General features: G+C 33.8%; 1 protein-coding gene across 2 annotated transcripts; it reads right to left on the reverse strand.

The window, feature by feature from the left end:
- Positions 1-275: 275 nt before the first annotated feature.
- On the reverse strand, positions 276-5,791 carry LOC148627202 (uncharacterized). Of its 2 annotated transcripts, none has more exons than XM_088569494.1 (3): positions 5,773-5,791; positions 5,451-5,517; positions 276-3,356 (listed from the first exon to the last, which is right to left on the reverse strand). In XM_088569494.1, the coding sequence occupies exon 3, from the start codon at positions 3,352-3,354 to the stop codon at positions 1,690-1,692; it is 1,665 nt and encodes a 554-aa protein (XP_088425620.1). In that variant the 5' UTR covers positions 3,355-3,356; positions 5,451-5,517; positions 5,773-5,791; the 3' UTR covers positions 276-1,689. The 2 variants fall into 2 exon arrangements, with proteins under 2 accessions (XP_088425620.1, XP_088425629.1); XM_088569503.1 differs by lacking the exon at positions 5,773-5,791 and adding an exon at positions 3,937-4,026 and having other exon boundaries at positions 5,451-5,553.
- Between the last annotated feature and the right edge of the window lie 8,788 nt (positions 5,792-14,579).

The raw sequence follows: 14,579 nt of genomic DNA on the forward strand, positions 1-14,579 counted from the left end.
GAAAAACTTTGTGTAAAATATCCCATGAAATAATATCCATTGTAACATGAATCTTTTTTCCTTTGATCTTTTTATGGAATAACATAGAGACGACAAGCATGTACCAAAATGTATGCTCTAAATTGAAGCAACCAAATAATATTGCATGAAAGGTCACATGGGCCTATATAATGCAATGAGGAAACAGCCATGAAATAACCAAAACACTAAAATCAATATTGCATGGGTAAGCTCCGCCTCTTTGGGAAAAGATTACGCCTACAAAAAAACACACATACAAATGTCAATTTTATTAGGTTTCATATAATAAAATACAAATCTTTAAATCTCTGCAGGTTTTCTTTGCCAGACAGAGAACAAAAAATATAATGTCTACTCATTAATTGCAAAATTGTAAATATGGAAAAATAGATTTTTTTTACATTTGGGCCAAAAAAGGGGGTCCATGCCCCGAATAGTTGTGTTTAAAAGCCTTCAAAAAGACAATTAGCGTAAATCAGTCTAATTCAATTAAAAAATACACACCTGAGTGAGAACCAAATCATCGCTTTCTACATTTTCAATGTCAAGCCAATCTGGTAGAGAGAATGCGTCTGCAATACTGCCTACTGTGCGGGTTATTAGATTTTCCCGCCAAACGTTATTTTTTTTCTGCACGGACTGTCATGGGCGTGTCATTCATGTTACAAATCATTTATAGCAACGCCTTCCTCGTTAGCCAAATAAACTTCTCACGCTGCGCGTTCGAAAGTTTATTTGTCTAACTCGGAATACTATGCTATAAATACAACGGATACTTACTGATATTTGAAAAAATCCTGAATAATAATAAATATCTAAAAGTATCCTGGAAAACATGTCACATCAAAACTATCTGAATCGTTAACACCTAACACTGTGAAGCCCCACATTTTTTTTTATAGTACCCTTAAATAAAACTTTTTCAGACATTGGAATGTTTAATCATCATAAGGTTGTGTATAGAAACAATTGAATAGCCACGGAAAACATTTTAAAAAAAGGTTATAACATTTTCCTGTATTAAATCTGATATTTATTTTTTTCCGGTGGAAAATATTCAGGGGCGTAGCTGTCTATAGGCAAATATGCAGTTGCGTACTTTCGGCAAAAGTAACAAAAATAAAAACACACATTTTAAAAATGAAATAAAGATTATTTATCACATATGCATACCATGAACGTAGTATAGGCTCTGAAAAACTGGCTCCAAAATCGTTAAAATTCAGGAGTTTCCCTCAGGGCTTTGCCTTGCCGGACTCACTGGGGGCCTTGAGCGACCCCCCCCCCATTCCAAGACCCCTCGCCGTAATTTTGCGTACAACTAAAACAGGCCTAGCTACGCCCCTGGACTATTTCAAACAGGATACTATTAGATGTTACTTATACAGTTATTAAAATTTTAATTTCTTCGCGTATTTCTTTCAGATAAGTTGAAAACTTTCTCCTTAGTCCAGTTTAAGATTTGTCTTTGTCATCCGTTTCAAGTTCTTTGTAACAAATATGACAATCTATTATAATTAAGTGATATATCTGAAGCTAAAACTAAAGATCTTGCGTCAATATGTTCATTTTTTAAAGTATTTAATTTTGCGCAAATAATATATAAAATCTAGATCTGTGTTTATTACATTGGTCATTAATGAAGAACAATGTTTATTTTTTGAGTAATTAAACTAAGCTCGATTTCAACTTGTCCTCTTTGAAACTACTGTCTTCATCAGTCCTCTTGAAGCTTGAAACTCTTACTCCTCCTTTGTGTATGGCATATAATTTGGAAAAGGACGTGTTCAAGCAAACTCCTTGTCGGTGTATAGTCGAAACCGTCTCTTCTCTAAGTATGGTGTCCACATAGGCCCCGTCGGGTTTGAATCTGTGAATGCCACTCCCCACGCCCATAGCGTATATATACCCGATATTGTCCACTGCTAACTTCCCAGGGTTGTCGTTGCTTTTCATGGGAAAAGAGAACACCACATCACCGTTTAATCGAATGCAAACCACTTTAGTCAATGTAATATAGCACATTGTGTTGTTTCTACCTAGGGCAATGAAGTTTGGTGTATCATTTTTTATGTCGATATTTTTCTCAAGCTTACCATTGTAATTCAATATACCTATGCGATGCTTTCGACCAACAAAGATTTTGTCTTTGCTAGCAGTGATGCCACATTCCATAGAGTCTTCTATTTCTACACTGTTTACAGTACAGCGGTCTTTTATATCTATAAAATGGATAAAATCGAGACAATAACATGTAATTGGATATATATTAGTTCCCTGCAACCTAGTGATATCCCAAGCCATGTGAGGTGCATCAATCGTATATTGAAACCTGTGTTCATTGTCATATACTAAAAGTTTCCAAGAGGTCACAATGACAATTTTGTCATCATCTGCATACAAACTTATTGCATCTACTGTCTCCGAAGCGAGCAAATCATTTTGGTATAAATAGGAGGGTGGGCTTCTCAATGGTTGCATGGGAATTTGTGACTGCCTTTCTAATTTTGAAACAGATTCTATTGTAGGTTTGGTCTTTAGTTCCTCTACAGAGCCAATAAATTTGATTGCTGATAATTGCATCGGCTTGAAATTAAAGGCACGGCGACCAGTTCGCTCAGTTAATGCCTGCGTTTTATCCTTAAGACCTTGTATGATGGTCTGGTTGGCATGCACAAAGAGAAATATCTGACGATCGGTTCCATGTTTCTCAGTGCGTTCGTATGATGTCATCTTAATACGAGCATGATTCTCAATTGTCTTTGCTTCTTCGATTGTTTTTATTATATCTTTGGCAATCTTCTTCTTCCTCTTTTTGAGATCATGTAATAAAGATTGCTCTAACGCGATAATATGACTAATGAGTTTCTCTTTTGTTTCTCGTATTGCATTTTCAGTCTTTAATGTTGAAATTTCTACTTCCTTGAGAGTTAAAGCTCCATCTTTGATGACAGAGTCAGATGTAACTATTATTTGATCTAGAATTTCCTTTGTGTCAACAAATGACTGTGAGCTTTTAGCATCCTTGGATGCCGTATCTACAGTCATGACCTTTAAACACATATGGTGATTCTCTGTAAGACATTGTTTACAACAGAGGGCATCGTGGTCGACACAAAAATGTTTAAATGACAGACCTTTGTGCTGCTGACATACTTCATTATGTGTCGAAAGTTCTGTATCATCAACAAATTTGTGTTTATTTAGTAACTTTCCTGTGCGACTGCTGTCTGTAAAATCCATACAAAGAGTATCGTCGTACTCTTCGCACCATTTTATCGCTTGTGTGTTTTTCTTCTGTTCTTTACATGATTCACTCTTACTGTTCTCCATTTCTTTAAAGAGAAATTTACATTTATATAGCTAAAAATTATTTCAATGTATAAAATTGTTGTATAGCAGTCACCAGAGCCTTTAGATTTGTAAAGCCTGTTTGCATCTGCAATTATCTTACACTACCGCAGGAAAATAGTCCAATTGGCATATCCCATTAAAGTTCTAATGCAAATAGTTCGGTTCACTTTATAAGTATTTCTAATATATCATATCTAATTATGTGTTAATTACACCAATAAACAACGATCCAATTAAATATGTTTGACCAGAAACTAAGTACTTTTACATGACACATAGGTGTCTATGCGATAACTTGTAGGACTTGATAGCTATACAGGTTATAATTATCAACTGAGAAATGTAGCTGGTTGAGAGGTAAATGCTTTATTTCAATGATTTTGGCTTAAGTTTGAATGATTTGACAGACAGTTTCGATCTGGAGATACTTAAATCGAAATTTATAACTTGAAAATATAGAAACTGGGAAAGGCCAACTAGTAGTTTGAAGTTCAATTATGCAGCATGTTGGAGAGTTTTGTGTTCATTCATCTAGGTGTTCCATGTAAACAAATATCGAACCTGAGTATTATGAAACTGGTGCATTGCTACGATGCATCATGAATTTTATTGTGTGTTTATTAGATGTCCTTCGTAATCAGAATGGTGAATCTAAAAAATAATAATCAAAGAGTTCAATATTAACCATTACAATAATATTGTCTTTAAATACGTTTGAATTTGATCCCTGTACTTTCCTTTTATCCCATTTTTCTTTTAAATTTGAAGATTATTTTTTTCAAACGATCGATCTAAATTGATTCAGTACATGACTACTTTGATTATAATATGGTATCGACATTGTTTTAACGCGGGTCAAAACTGTCAATGTCAATCGATTTTACATGTATGCTTGAGTGTATTAGTATACCCCGTTGAAGTAGTTCCGTTGGGGTCGTGGCTTAAATACCAAGTTAGGTTATACGAAATGGACAATGTTGCCTATTCCGAATTTCATAAAAATTAAAATATAAATGCTAAGATGTATTGAATAAGCCGTTTGAAGATTCAGCTAGGAGTGAAAACCCTATGAGATTATGAATAATCATCAACCTTTGAAAGGAAATTTGAATAGTGATGCTGAGTACTAATCCATAAATAAATAACAATGATATATCTATTGCCAAGATTCATTGCTATAAATCAGAAGTTTGCAATATATTCTTTTGATTTTCGCACTCGTGAATCTTGGTTCCCTAGGTTACTCTATAAGCCTCGAAGTCATAGTATTGTTTTGTTTTGTTTTGTTTTGTTTTTATTCGATTAGCAGTTGCTATGTACCCATCTAACTGTAAAATCTTTGTTTTGTTTGTTGGGGTTTAACGTCCGAGCAGCAATATTTCAGCTATATTCAGACGATGAACATAAAATTGATGATAAAATGAACATGAAATGATGATGTAATGAAAAAGGGATGGGGCACAAGGACAATGGGGTCGACAAATTTTGATTGCCACTGGAAATAGGGAGAGGTGGGTAGGGTCGGGCAATTTAGCCTCCTGTGGCGGAGCCCTATGGTTCCTACTCCGGGAGAACACCACAGTAGGGTTCTTTAACGTGCGAGGAACGTGACATCTTTCCCAACACGGTGCACCACTATGGTTTGCGGTCAGGTTTTCTGTATTATAGCCTGACAACCCCAGCATGTAACACGCCAGGGGTACCCCATTCCACCACCTGGGGCACACATCCCAGTTGCTCTGTGGGCAGAGCGCCCTAACCCCCTGCTAGGGTTTTGAGCACTATTTAGTCGCCTTTTACGACAAGCTTAGCGCTGCTGCAGGTCTATTCTTTTGACACCCGGACCTGCACGAGGCAACTGTAAAATCACTTCATACATTTCATACATTTAATTTAAATGAAAAAAATCAATATTTTGTATTTTCATTGATATCGTCGTCATCTTTTTAGGTCATTTATTAGCGATTCTATAATTTTTTATACTGTACCCAGTTTTATAATCAATAATTATGATATAATATGATTTAAGTCTCGGCAACATGTATACATTTACATGCCTAGAATTAGTGTCTTACCTTAAAATTTCCTTTCGGCTTTCTTGCACTAGACTCGAGCAAAGAAGAAATAACAACTTCCTGGATTCTGTCAATCATAAAATTTACCAGTACTTCAAATGTAAACATAGTTTAATTTTAGCTCTCAATGAACCGTGAACTATGTGAAGTAACCTTACAATTCGAATCACTGGAAAGAAATTGACTTTTATGTTAGTGTAATAATTCAACAGATTTTGAATGCTCACAGAATAGTCACTATCTAAACTTAGTTCAAAATACAACACTGACATTAACCAATAGTTCTAAAAGACAATTGTGAAAGATAATGTTCTAAACTTACTGTTTATGATTTGCTGACAATCTGATAATCAAAACAGCCATTTAATGTAATATTTGTAAATTCACCATAGTTATTATTATACCAGCGGAAGGTATATAGTGATCATGGTGTCCGTCCGTTCGTCCAACCCCAATTCTAATCTGCGACTCATCTGAAACCACCCACTGGAATTCGATGAAACTTTCCCAGTTTCTTTATTACATGATGCCATGCACTGTGCTATTCCGTTTGAATGACTCTTGAGGTTTCCTGATACAAACCATGGACTTTATCATTGGTCGACCGGGGTGGGGGCATCCTTTAATTCACGACACCTCTGAAAACCGTTGAATGGATTTTGATAAAACTTTTATTGATTCTTGATGACATTATGTCATTTTGTAAATTTTTTGGGGGATTCGTTTGTTTTGTTTAATTTGAATGCCATAAAAAAACTGATGGGCTTTACTATATGGTTTCTTGGGAAAAGAAGCGGGGGTATCACTGAGTGAGCTACTTAAATCTGGATCCAGTTATTCGAAACACAAAAGTCTAGAACTACATCTACATCTGTGGATAAGTATGTATCCAGTTGAGTTAAAAAATAATTACATATCCCACCCTCAGTTCCAGTTAATATAAAAACTCGAGAATGGTATTACTGAGCACTGGAACTCTTTATATGTTTCTTAAAATACCATAGGAAAACTGCGCTATATTTCGTTTAACACGTAAAAATGTTTCAATTTGTTTTCATACACATGTAATGAAAGCATATAGAAACATGTATAGGGCTTACGAACTTATTCGCCAAAAAAAAAAACGAAACAAAACAAAACAAAACAAAACATGCAATCAAATATCAATAAGTCAAAAAATAGTATGGTTTTCCGTATTGAAAAAAAAACTAATATTTCCAAGTGTTTTAATCTATTTGTACATAGGAATATTTCCGTTATGTTCCCAATTATATACCAGTAAGTTAATCGTGTGGTGCAGTTTTTCTTATATACATATGTTATCATATTTTTTTATATTTTGAATTTAGTTGTTCTGTTTTGTTGCTGGGTTTTGTGTCTTTGACATTAATAATGCTATCCTTATACTTGGTCTTTTCTTTTCTACAAATACGGGGTGTCGAATTGTACACTAAATTGGTATCGTCCAATGTTTACTTTTTTTCATTTTGAGTAACTGTTACACCTACGGCAGAAAATCAGGTATGCAGTTTTGTTGTTCTCCCAATAGGTCCGCCTTCAAGAGATGGCATTTTATAAATATATACCATCGACAGTATATGTGCTTTTATTGTATCCACACTGGTTATATGTTTTGTTTTTTATTGAGCAAACTGTAAATCTGATTTCTACACTACCCCTCGTATAAGGCCAAATAAAATTAATTGGTAGATTTTCATCATCTCTCTAAATTGCCACTAAAAACTTGACAAAAATTATCAGTAAAAAAATTGGGCGGGAATTTTAAAATCTGGATTTTCTTCACGTCAGTTTCTAGAATTGACAAACAAATCTTTCATTTCTTGGTGACTAAAATGATGTTTCTTCTCTGATTTGAAACCATTCGATGTGGCTATGGATTAAGAATATATCTATACTTCAAATAGCTAAAATAAGCCCAGCAAATATCTGGTAAGGAATATTGAAAATAAAAACTTAAATCCTCCCACCCGCCCCATATTTTTTGTAAGGATTGTACGAAAATCTACAACTTAAGTTTACTTGGCCTAATGGTCGCGATGTTGTGTTCGCAACCATGCATTATATTAGCAAAAGGTGCCTGAATGGGTTGGACGTTTTAAATTGCTCGATGGAATATTTTTTTTATCAGTAATGAGTACTTTAAATTATTCCTATACTTGAGATGCATTATAAAATCTAAATTTCATCTTTTTTATCCTTTTTTTTTGCAGGCGCGTTACGGCGAAATAATTCATTTCCTACAACTTATCATGTTGCAAGCGTAGCTGACAACACGGAAATAGTGGACATCCGAAATTTACAAAATTCGAGAGAAAAAACATCACCAAAAACAGGTTCATTCACTTAGCCAACATTTTGAAAATTGATAGTCTCATCTGGCCAACATAGGTAATTGGGGTGTTAAAATAACATTTAGAAATATTGTTTTTATAACTGTTTTATTGAGGCCACCCAAAGGGCTACATTTATGTTGGGTAAAATAAAAAAAAAATATTAATGATATATTTTTAAAAGTATTTATAAAATAACACAAAACATTTTTTAATTATCTTTAAAAAAATATATAAATATGTATATTTCAAATATAAAAATAAAAAAATATAAGTTTAATTTTTCAATTCTGTAAATAAAATTTAATAAAATGAAATGACTGCTATTCTTAATTGAGAATAATTATTATTAATTGATATTAATTAATACAAATTAAAATAATTAAAGATAAGATATGTTCAGCTTGCACCACTCTACTTGACAGATGCATACTCACTATAGCTTGGGATGCTATGACTCACTATAGCTTGGGATGCTATGGAAGAGTATATAAATGTGGGGCCAACTAGCAGATTTATCATTTCAGTTCTCATGGCTAACGCTAAAGTACACGTAGACTTTCTTGAAAATGGCCGCGGTGGTCATTATTTGCTTCATAATGGTTACAAATATTCAATAAAAACTAGACGCAACGACCGTTGCTACTGGAGATGCGTCTCACGTCAATGTCCTGCTACTCTGACAACACTAGATAATGTTCCTGTTACCATAAACAACAACCACAACCATGACTCAGATAACATTGGTTTAGCAGCAGCAGCCTTTATTAATAAAGTAAAAAAGCGTTGCAGGGAAGAGGTGTCACCAATACCTTCCATTTTTGATGAGGAGCTTGGTAGTCTTCGTAATAATGAGTTTGACGATGATGTCAATGAGATGATAGAGAAAATTCCGACGTTTGAAAGCTGTAAAGCTGCACTCTACAGAAGCCGTTCTAAGGTGCTACCAAAGCTACCAAAAACTCAGGCTGATATAGATCTCGATGAAAACTTCAAAAACACACCAGCTGGTGATCGCTTTCTTCTAATAGACAACACCAACAACCAACATCAGCGAATGGAATTTGCAGATAGTGCTTCTCAATTGGTTCACTTAAACTGAATAAACAATTTCACATTGTACTTGTAGTGCCCCTGTATGAACATATTTTTTAAATGTAATAAATTAAATGTAATAACATGCAGACAATTTTTTTTATATGAATATAGTGCTGATTATAAAAAAATACCATTGCTTTAATATAAAAATATGTTGTTATGTGTTGTTGCTTGAAATTGTGATTTGATCAATTATTATTTCTGAAATAAAAAAATATAAATATATATATATATATATATATATATATATATATATATATATATATATATATATATATATATATATATATATATAAATATATATATATATATATATATATATATATATTACTTTTTTCTATCAAACCCCTGCATATTATAAAAAAACCTAAACATATTGACACATTTACTTTGAATAATTATTATAGTCCCCATGGAAGAGGCCCCAATCAATTAAATAATTGCAGTAAAAACAATTGCAAAGTCTCACCTAGCCTACATGAATTTAATTACCTGTAGGTACCTGAAATACAAAATGTTGGCTAAGTGAGAAGACACCCAAAAACATGCGTCATTCATAAATTATTTGTTGAAATTTTTTAATTTGAAGTTGCACTTGATATCACAAAGCAATCAATCGTGCAATAATAAACAATGTTGGGCCAAAATTTTACTATATAGAAGATTTCAAAAGAAATACAATGTATTTCTCGGTGAACGTACTAACACGATAGCACGACGATTCCAAATTATATAGAAAAAATGAGTACAATCGAAAATATTAGCAAATATTACAGCCGGACCTGCGTGAGGATATTCTTGTACATATTTTAATAGCACTTCATTTCATTTAGTATGTACACTAAATTTTAGTGGTTTAAAACGCACTCTCAGGATAGTGATGTGATTAAAAATTGTAATAGAGAACCGCAGTGAACTGTAGGACTTACCCACTTTGACCATTGTCACATAAGTTACTTGCTGGAAGGTTTGTCCCGGGCTAGACTACTGTAATCTTGTGGTTTAGACTCGGAAGGAATATATTTTGGAAGTGAATCGTGGATCTCTTGAATTACATATTCATAGAAATGGTCAATAGAATATACAATAATAAAAGATCGACTTGTCCACGAAAAAGGCAATGAATGATAAATTTGTATCGCCAGTTTTTCATTTAGTGTCATTAACTACCCATTTGCTTGTGCTGATAAAATAATTTCAAATGTTGAGTCGTGGGACTTGCAGGTATTGTGATAGTAATTATTATGTTTCGGTGTGTGGTAATATATATATTTTTTCTACCTACCAGTGTAATTGTTTGGTTCATACTCTTTCTTTTTATGAAGTTACATTTCTTTACTTCGTAAATTTTATTATTTTTTTCCCCAATTATTCTTTAGTAATTACTATTATTTTTAATAGGATAATTAATTGGAAAGAGTGAATAACCAAATATGACCACGAGTACCAAAGAACGCCTAGATTTAAATCTTAATGCGTTCTTGGCACGAGTGATCATATTTTGGTTATTCATGATAACCAATCGATTATCCTATTTATTATTTAGATTTCCTGCTTTATTCATTGGTATTTTCAACAAAAATTAAACATTTCGTGAACGGCGGATTGATATTCGTGTTGTGACGTTTTGGCGGGAGAAAGCGCGAGAGTGGCATTACAAAATTCATTTCACAGTGTGAATTATCGAAAAATAATTACACTGGAAACATTCGGTAAATCACTACTATCTATGTAATAAATTCACTTATTGATTCTGTCCCGATTATCTTTTTTGTAGTTTGGGGTACCAATTTTAATTTTTAAATTGTGTCGTTTTAATCGTTTCGATTGAACTGCTGGTTTTCCTGCCGTAATACATTTTCCAATTTTTCTACAGATTTCATTTGAGAAACAAATTCCCCTTCAATCTATTCTTGTTGAAAATCATAAGTAACTAATTTAAACCACTCATTACTGGAAGAGAAACCATATGTGTACTTGTTAGTCCTTTCAGTGAGCGAGATGAAAGACCAAAATAATCTTGACCGGCTATTTTTATGGACAACAATACACTGGCTGATATTTGAAAGAAAACAAAATTTCAAAAGTTTTAATACCATTTTAAATCGTGATTATAACAGTGTCAATTACTGAATTGATTGATAATGACCGGAATTCCAAGAGGAGAATACTAGACCATCACATGTGCTGTTTTCCAATGATATTAACATTTACTTTTTAAAACTATGCCATTAAGTCCAGGTATTTTTGGCAGTCTGAATTTATTTTGGGAAGACTGTAAATTGCAGCAGGCGCTCTATCCGCGGCAAACAATATGTCTCGTATTTCACATCGCACCAAATGTTTTAGTTTAGGTGGAACTTTGTAACAATCATCCGGTATAAAATCAACTGCATTTTCCTTGATAAAATGGACGTGTTCTCCACCTGCTTCGCTGTCTTTTATTACATCTGCCATTGTTTCCTCTTCTATTCTAACTTTTATCATTCTTACTGCACGTAAACAGTATTCTAGACATAATTTGACATGTTCTAATGGGGTGTCACCAATCATAAGACCTGTAGCTTCTTCAACAATTCTCTGTGAACACAGGGTTGAAAGGATCTGTTCTATTGGCTTGCCAATTGGATTTGCCCCGAAGCGCAATAGAGTAAGCACGACCTTTGGCTTCAAACTTTCGCATGCAAGTCCCAAAGGTGTGGATGGTACATGTGTTGTTGTGGCTACTTTTGTTGTCATTGCAAGTGTTGGGTGACCGATCGGGAGATCTAAATAATTGCAAAGATCGGACCGGATAAGGTGACGATAAACAACCTTTGAAGGACCAGTGAATATCTTGTGCCTGAGGTCGTCTTCATTAAGATCAACCTTGTATCCTGCGGTAAAATTTAAACAGTAGAATGACTTTGCAACCTCTTCATTTGTAGGAGTCAAGTCTTCGTAATGTAAGATATCTCGCATAAAGAGTCCCATATCTATTCCACGGGTGTAAAGCAGAAGTTCTTTCAAAAATCTGCGGATGGTAGCTTTGTTTTGTACTTTGTATTCAAAACATAAACCAAGGGCTAAATGCAAGGTTAACCAGGCCATCTGAATCTCACTGGCTCTAGTGGCACAATCCCTTGAGAATGCAACAAGGTCATCCAATGCTTGATCAAGTGTAATTTCTTTCTTGTCGATCTTCTCGCAAATTTTGAAACCGATTATTTCACACTTACTTTCTAGTGTTCCATGTACATTTCCCATGCCTATATGAATAGCGTGCACTACATTGTGTTTTAAACTTTTCCATTTCTTGTATTTTGCACAGCAAGCCATTTTGATGCTCAATCTTGTAGACTGTAACTAAGCAGAGATTGACGACGTCTATGAACTGTGACGACAACAGACGTCGACGTATAGATCTGTGGTTTTACGTTGGACATCGTCCGAAACAATATATCATTTGACGCGGCCTTCATATTGAATGTTGATGCATTTATCATGTCTTCTGCTGAGTATTTTCTATTCCATTTTGTACGTTGAATGTTGAAATTATATATCCTATCGCAGTCAACCCCATCACATTGTCAAGTGACCAGATGGAAATTATCCGTTGATCGTGAATGGAGGACATTCAAGATTAGGAGCTTTTCAGTCCATTTTGGTTACTTTTTCAATAATTACAGCAAAACTGCAACTTAAACAAACAAATCAAGTTTGTCTGTAGACAAAAACCTAGTAAATTTCTCATGTAAATATTTATCAAAATTTACTCCAAAAGTGTACCTGAACGGGTAAAACAGCAATACGTTGTTTCTGAAATCCCTCAGTTTGTATAAGAAGTCTGTTTTCAAAACAATATTTTATTCTTTTCTTTGGCTATATACACTAACCACAGGGACTTGCTCCCACTATCAAATATGCAGCTAGTATATCAACACGAATATACTAGTCAGGATGCATGTTTGATAGTTTGAGCAAGTCCCTGTGCATCTAATTAGACACGAGAAAAGAGAATATCCAACCTAAATATTATAAATATCGTGTACCTTTCCTTAAAATGATAATTTAATTTGCATATTCCTGTTAATCGGATAACAAAATCTGGCATTGTGTAAATCAAAGTGACATTGATAATATAGCTGAGAGAATAGGTAATTATTGTCAGTCTGTAGCTATACAAACTTCTGATAAATACAGAAGTAAAAAAAATCAAGAAAGATAGAACAAAAATCAACCTTGGTTTAAAGATTAATGTAAAGAGAGGAGGAAATTTCATAAAGCCAGGAGGCGATATAGTTTTTTGAAAAACATGGAAAACACTAATGAAAAAGACAAGCAAAGAATGTAAAAGGTGAGATATAAAATGCGTATGATACCTTTCAGTATGGAATGCCAGAGTGGACCCCCCCCCCGGGCCTTTTAGAACAAAATTTAAAATAATTTACGGAAAGCAAACAATTCCGATTCCAAGGCTTTTTGGAAAATATAATCAGCATAGGTAAAAATAAAAAGACAAAAGCTATATTTCTGTAGATGCATTGTACGTTTTCTCCTAAAACTAAATGAGAAAAGAAACATAGATGAAAATATGAAACTACTGATTTTGAAATTTTGTAAGCAACTTACCAAGTGAATTGAATGAATTCTTAATGCTCCGATCACTGAGGACGAAATAGTTAAAAACGTTAAAAATCTATAAAAAAAAAAAAAATGGCCAAGCCTGTGGTATTGATGATATTCTTGAAGCATATCTTAAAAGGACTGTTTTGGAGCTAATGCCTGTATACTTTAAGACCAAGATTTTTAATAAAGTACTCTATACAGGCATTTGAAGTTTTGGGACCAGTCGCAGCCCGCCATGTGGTGTGTGTCCTCGTCGTTCAGTTTTGTGTTACACTCCCTTTTAGCTATATATTTTTCAAAGGGTAAAAAAAAATATTATGCACATTTGTTGAGTTTAAAAAATCATTTGACACAGTTTGGAGAGATGGTCTGTGGTTAAAATTTTAAAAATCCATTATAACAGGAAAGATATTTTCAGTTATTTTCAATATGTATCAGAATATCAATACAACGAGAATATATATGGTGTAATTGTCAAGCAGACAACCCCACTGGGGGTGAGGGAGTCAGTCCAAGGCCACCCTTTGGTCATCAATGAACAACGCGGAAACCATCATATCTTAAGGCTGCAGCTGTCCCCAAAACACAGGTACAACGAAAGAGTTGCCCCAATATAGTCGATCATGTAACAGTAAGTCTTGTATCGGGTATCAAGGTAAACTGACTGCATTTTTTAACTGGATTTGGTGTAAGACAAGGAGAGAACTTAAATATGTCGCCTTTTTTGTTCTCAATTCTTTTAATGATCTAGAAATTGTTTTGCAAGACAATGAAGTTTACATACAAAATCTGGATTTAATAGAAAGTTCGTGCTCTGAAATATTTGATGTATATGTAAAAAAAAATGTGATGCTCTATGCCGATAATACAATTACAATGTCAGAAACAAAGGAAGATATGATATGCAAAAAGCATTGGATGTGTTTGCTATGTACTGTAACGAATGGAAGTTACAAGCTAATACTGAAAAGACAAAAGTTGTTGTCTTCAGTAAAAGAAAGTGTAAATAACATTTTCAATTTCAAATATGGTAGTATTACAAAAATATATAAATAGTAGAGTCGTATACATA

This window comes from Perna viridis, chromosome 1 (assembly GCF_037379345.1).
Source record: "Perna viridis isolate PV_CMFRI_1.1 ecotype Kerala chromosome 1, ASM3737934v1, whole genome shotgun sequence".
Taxonomy (NCBI): domain Eukaryota; kingdom Metazoa; phylum Mollusca; class Bivalvia; order Mytilida; family Mytilidae; genus Perna; species Perna viridis.

Coding starts and splice junctions, on each gene's coding strand:
- LOC148627202 (XM_088569494.1), bottom strand. CDS start 3,354: ATGGAGAACAGTAAGAGTGAATCATGTAAAGAACAGAAGAAAAACACA.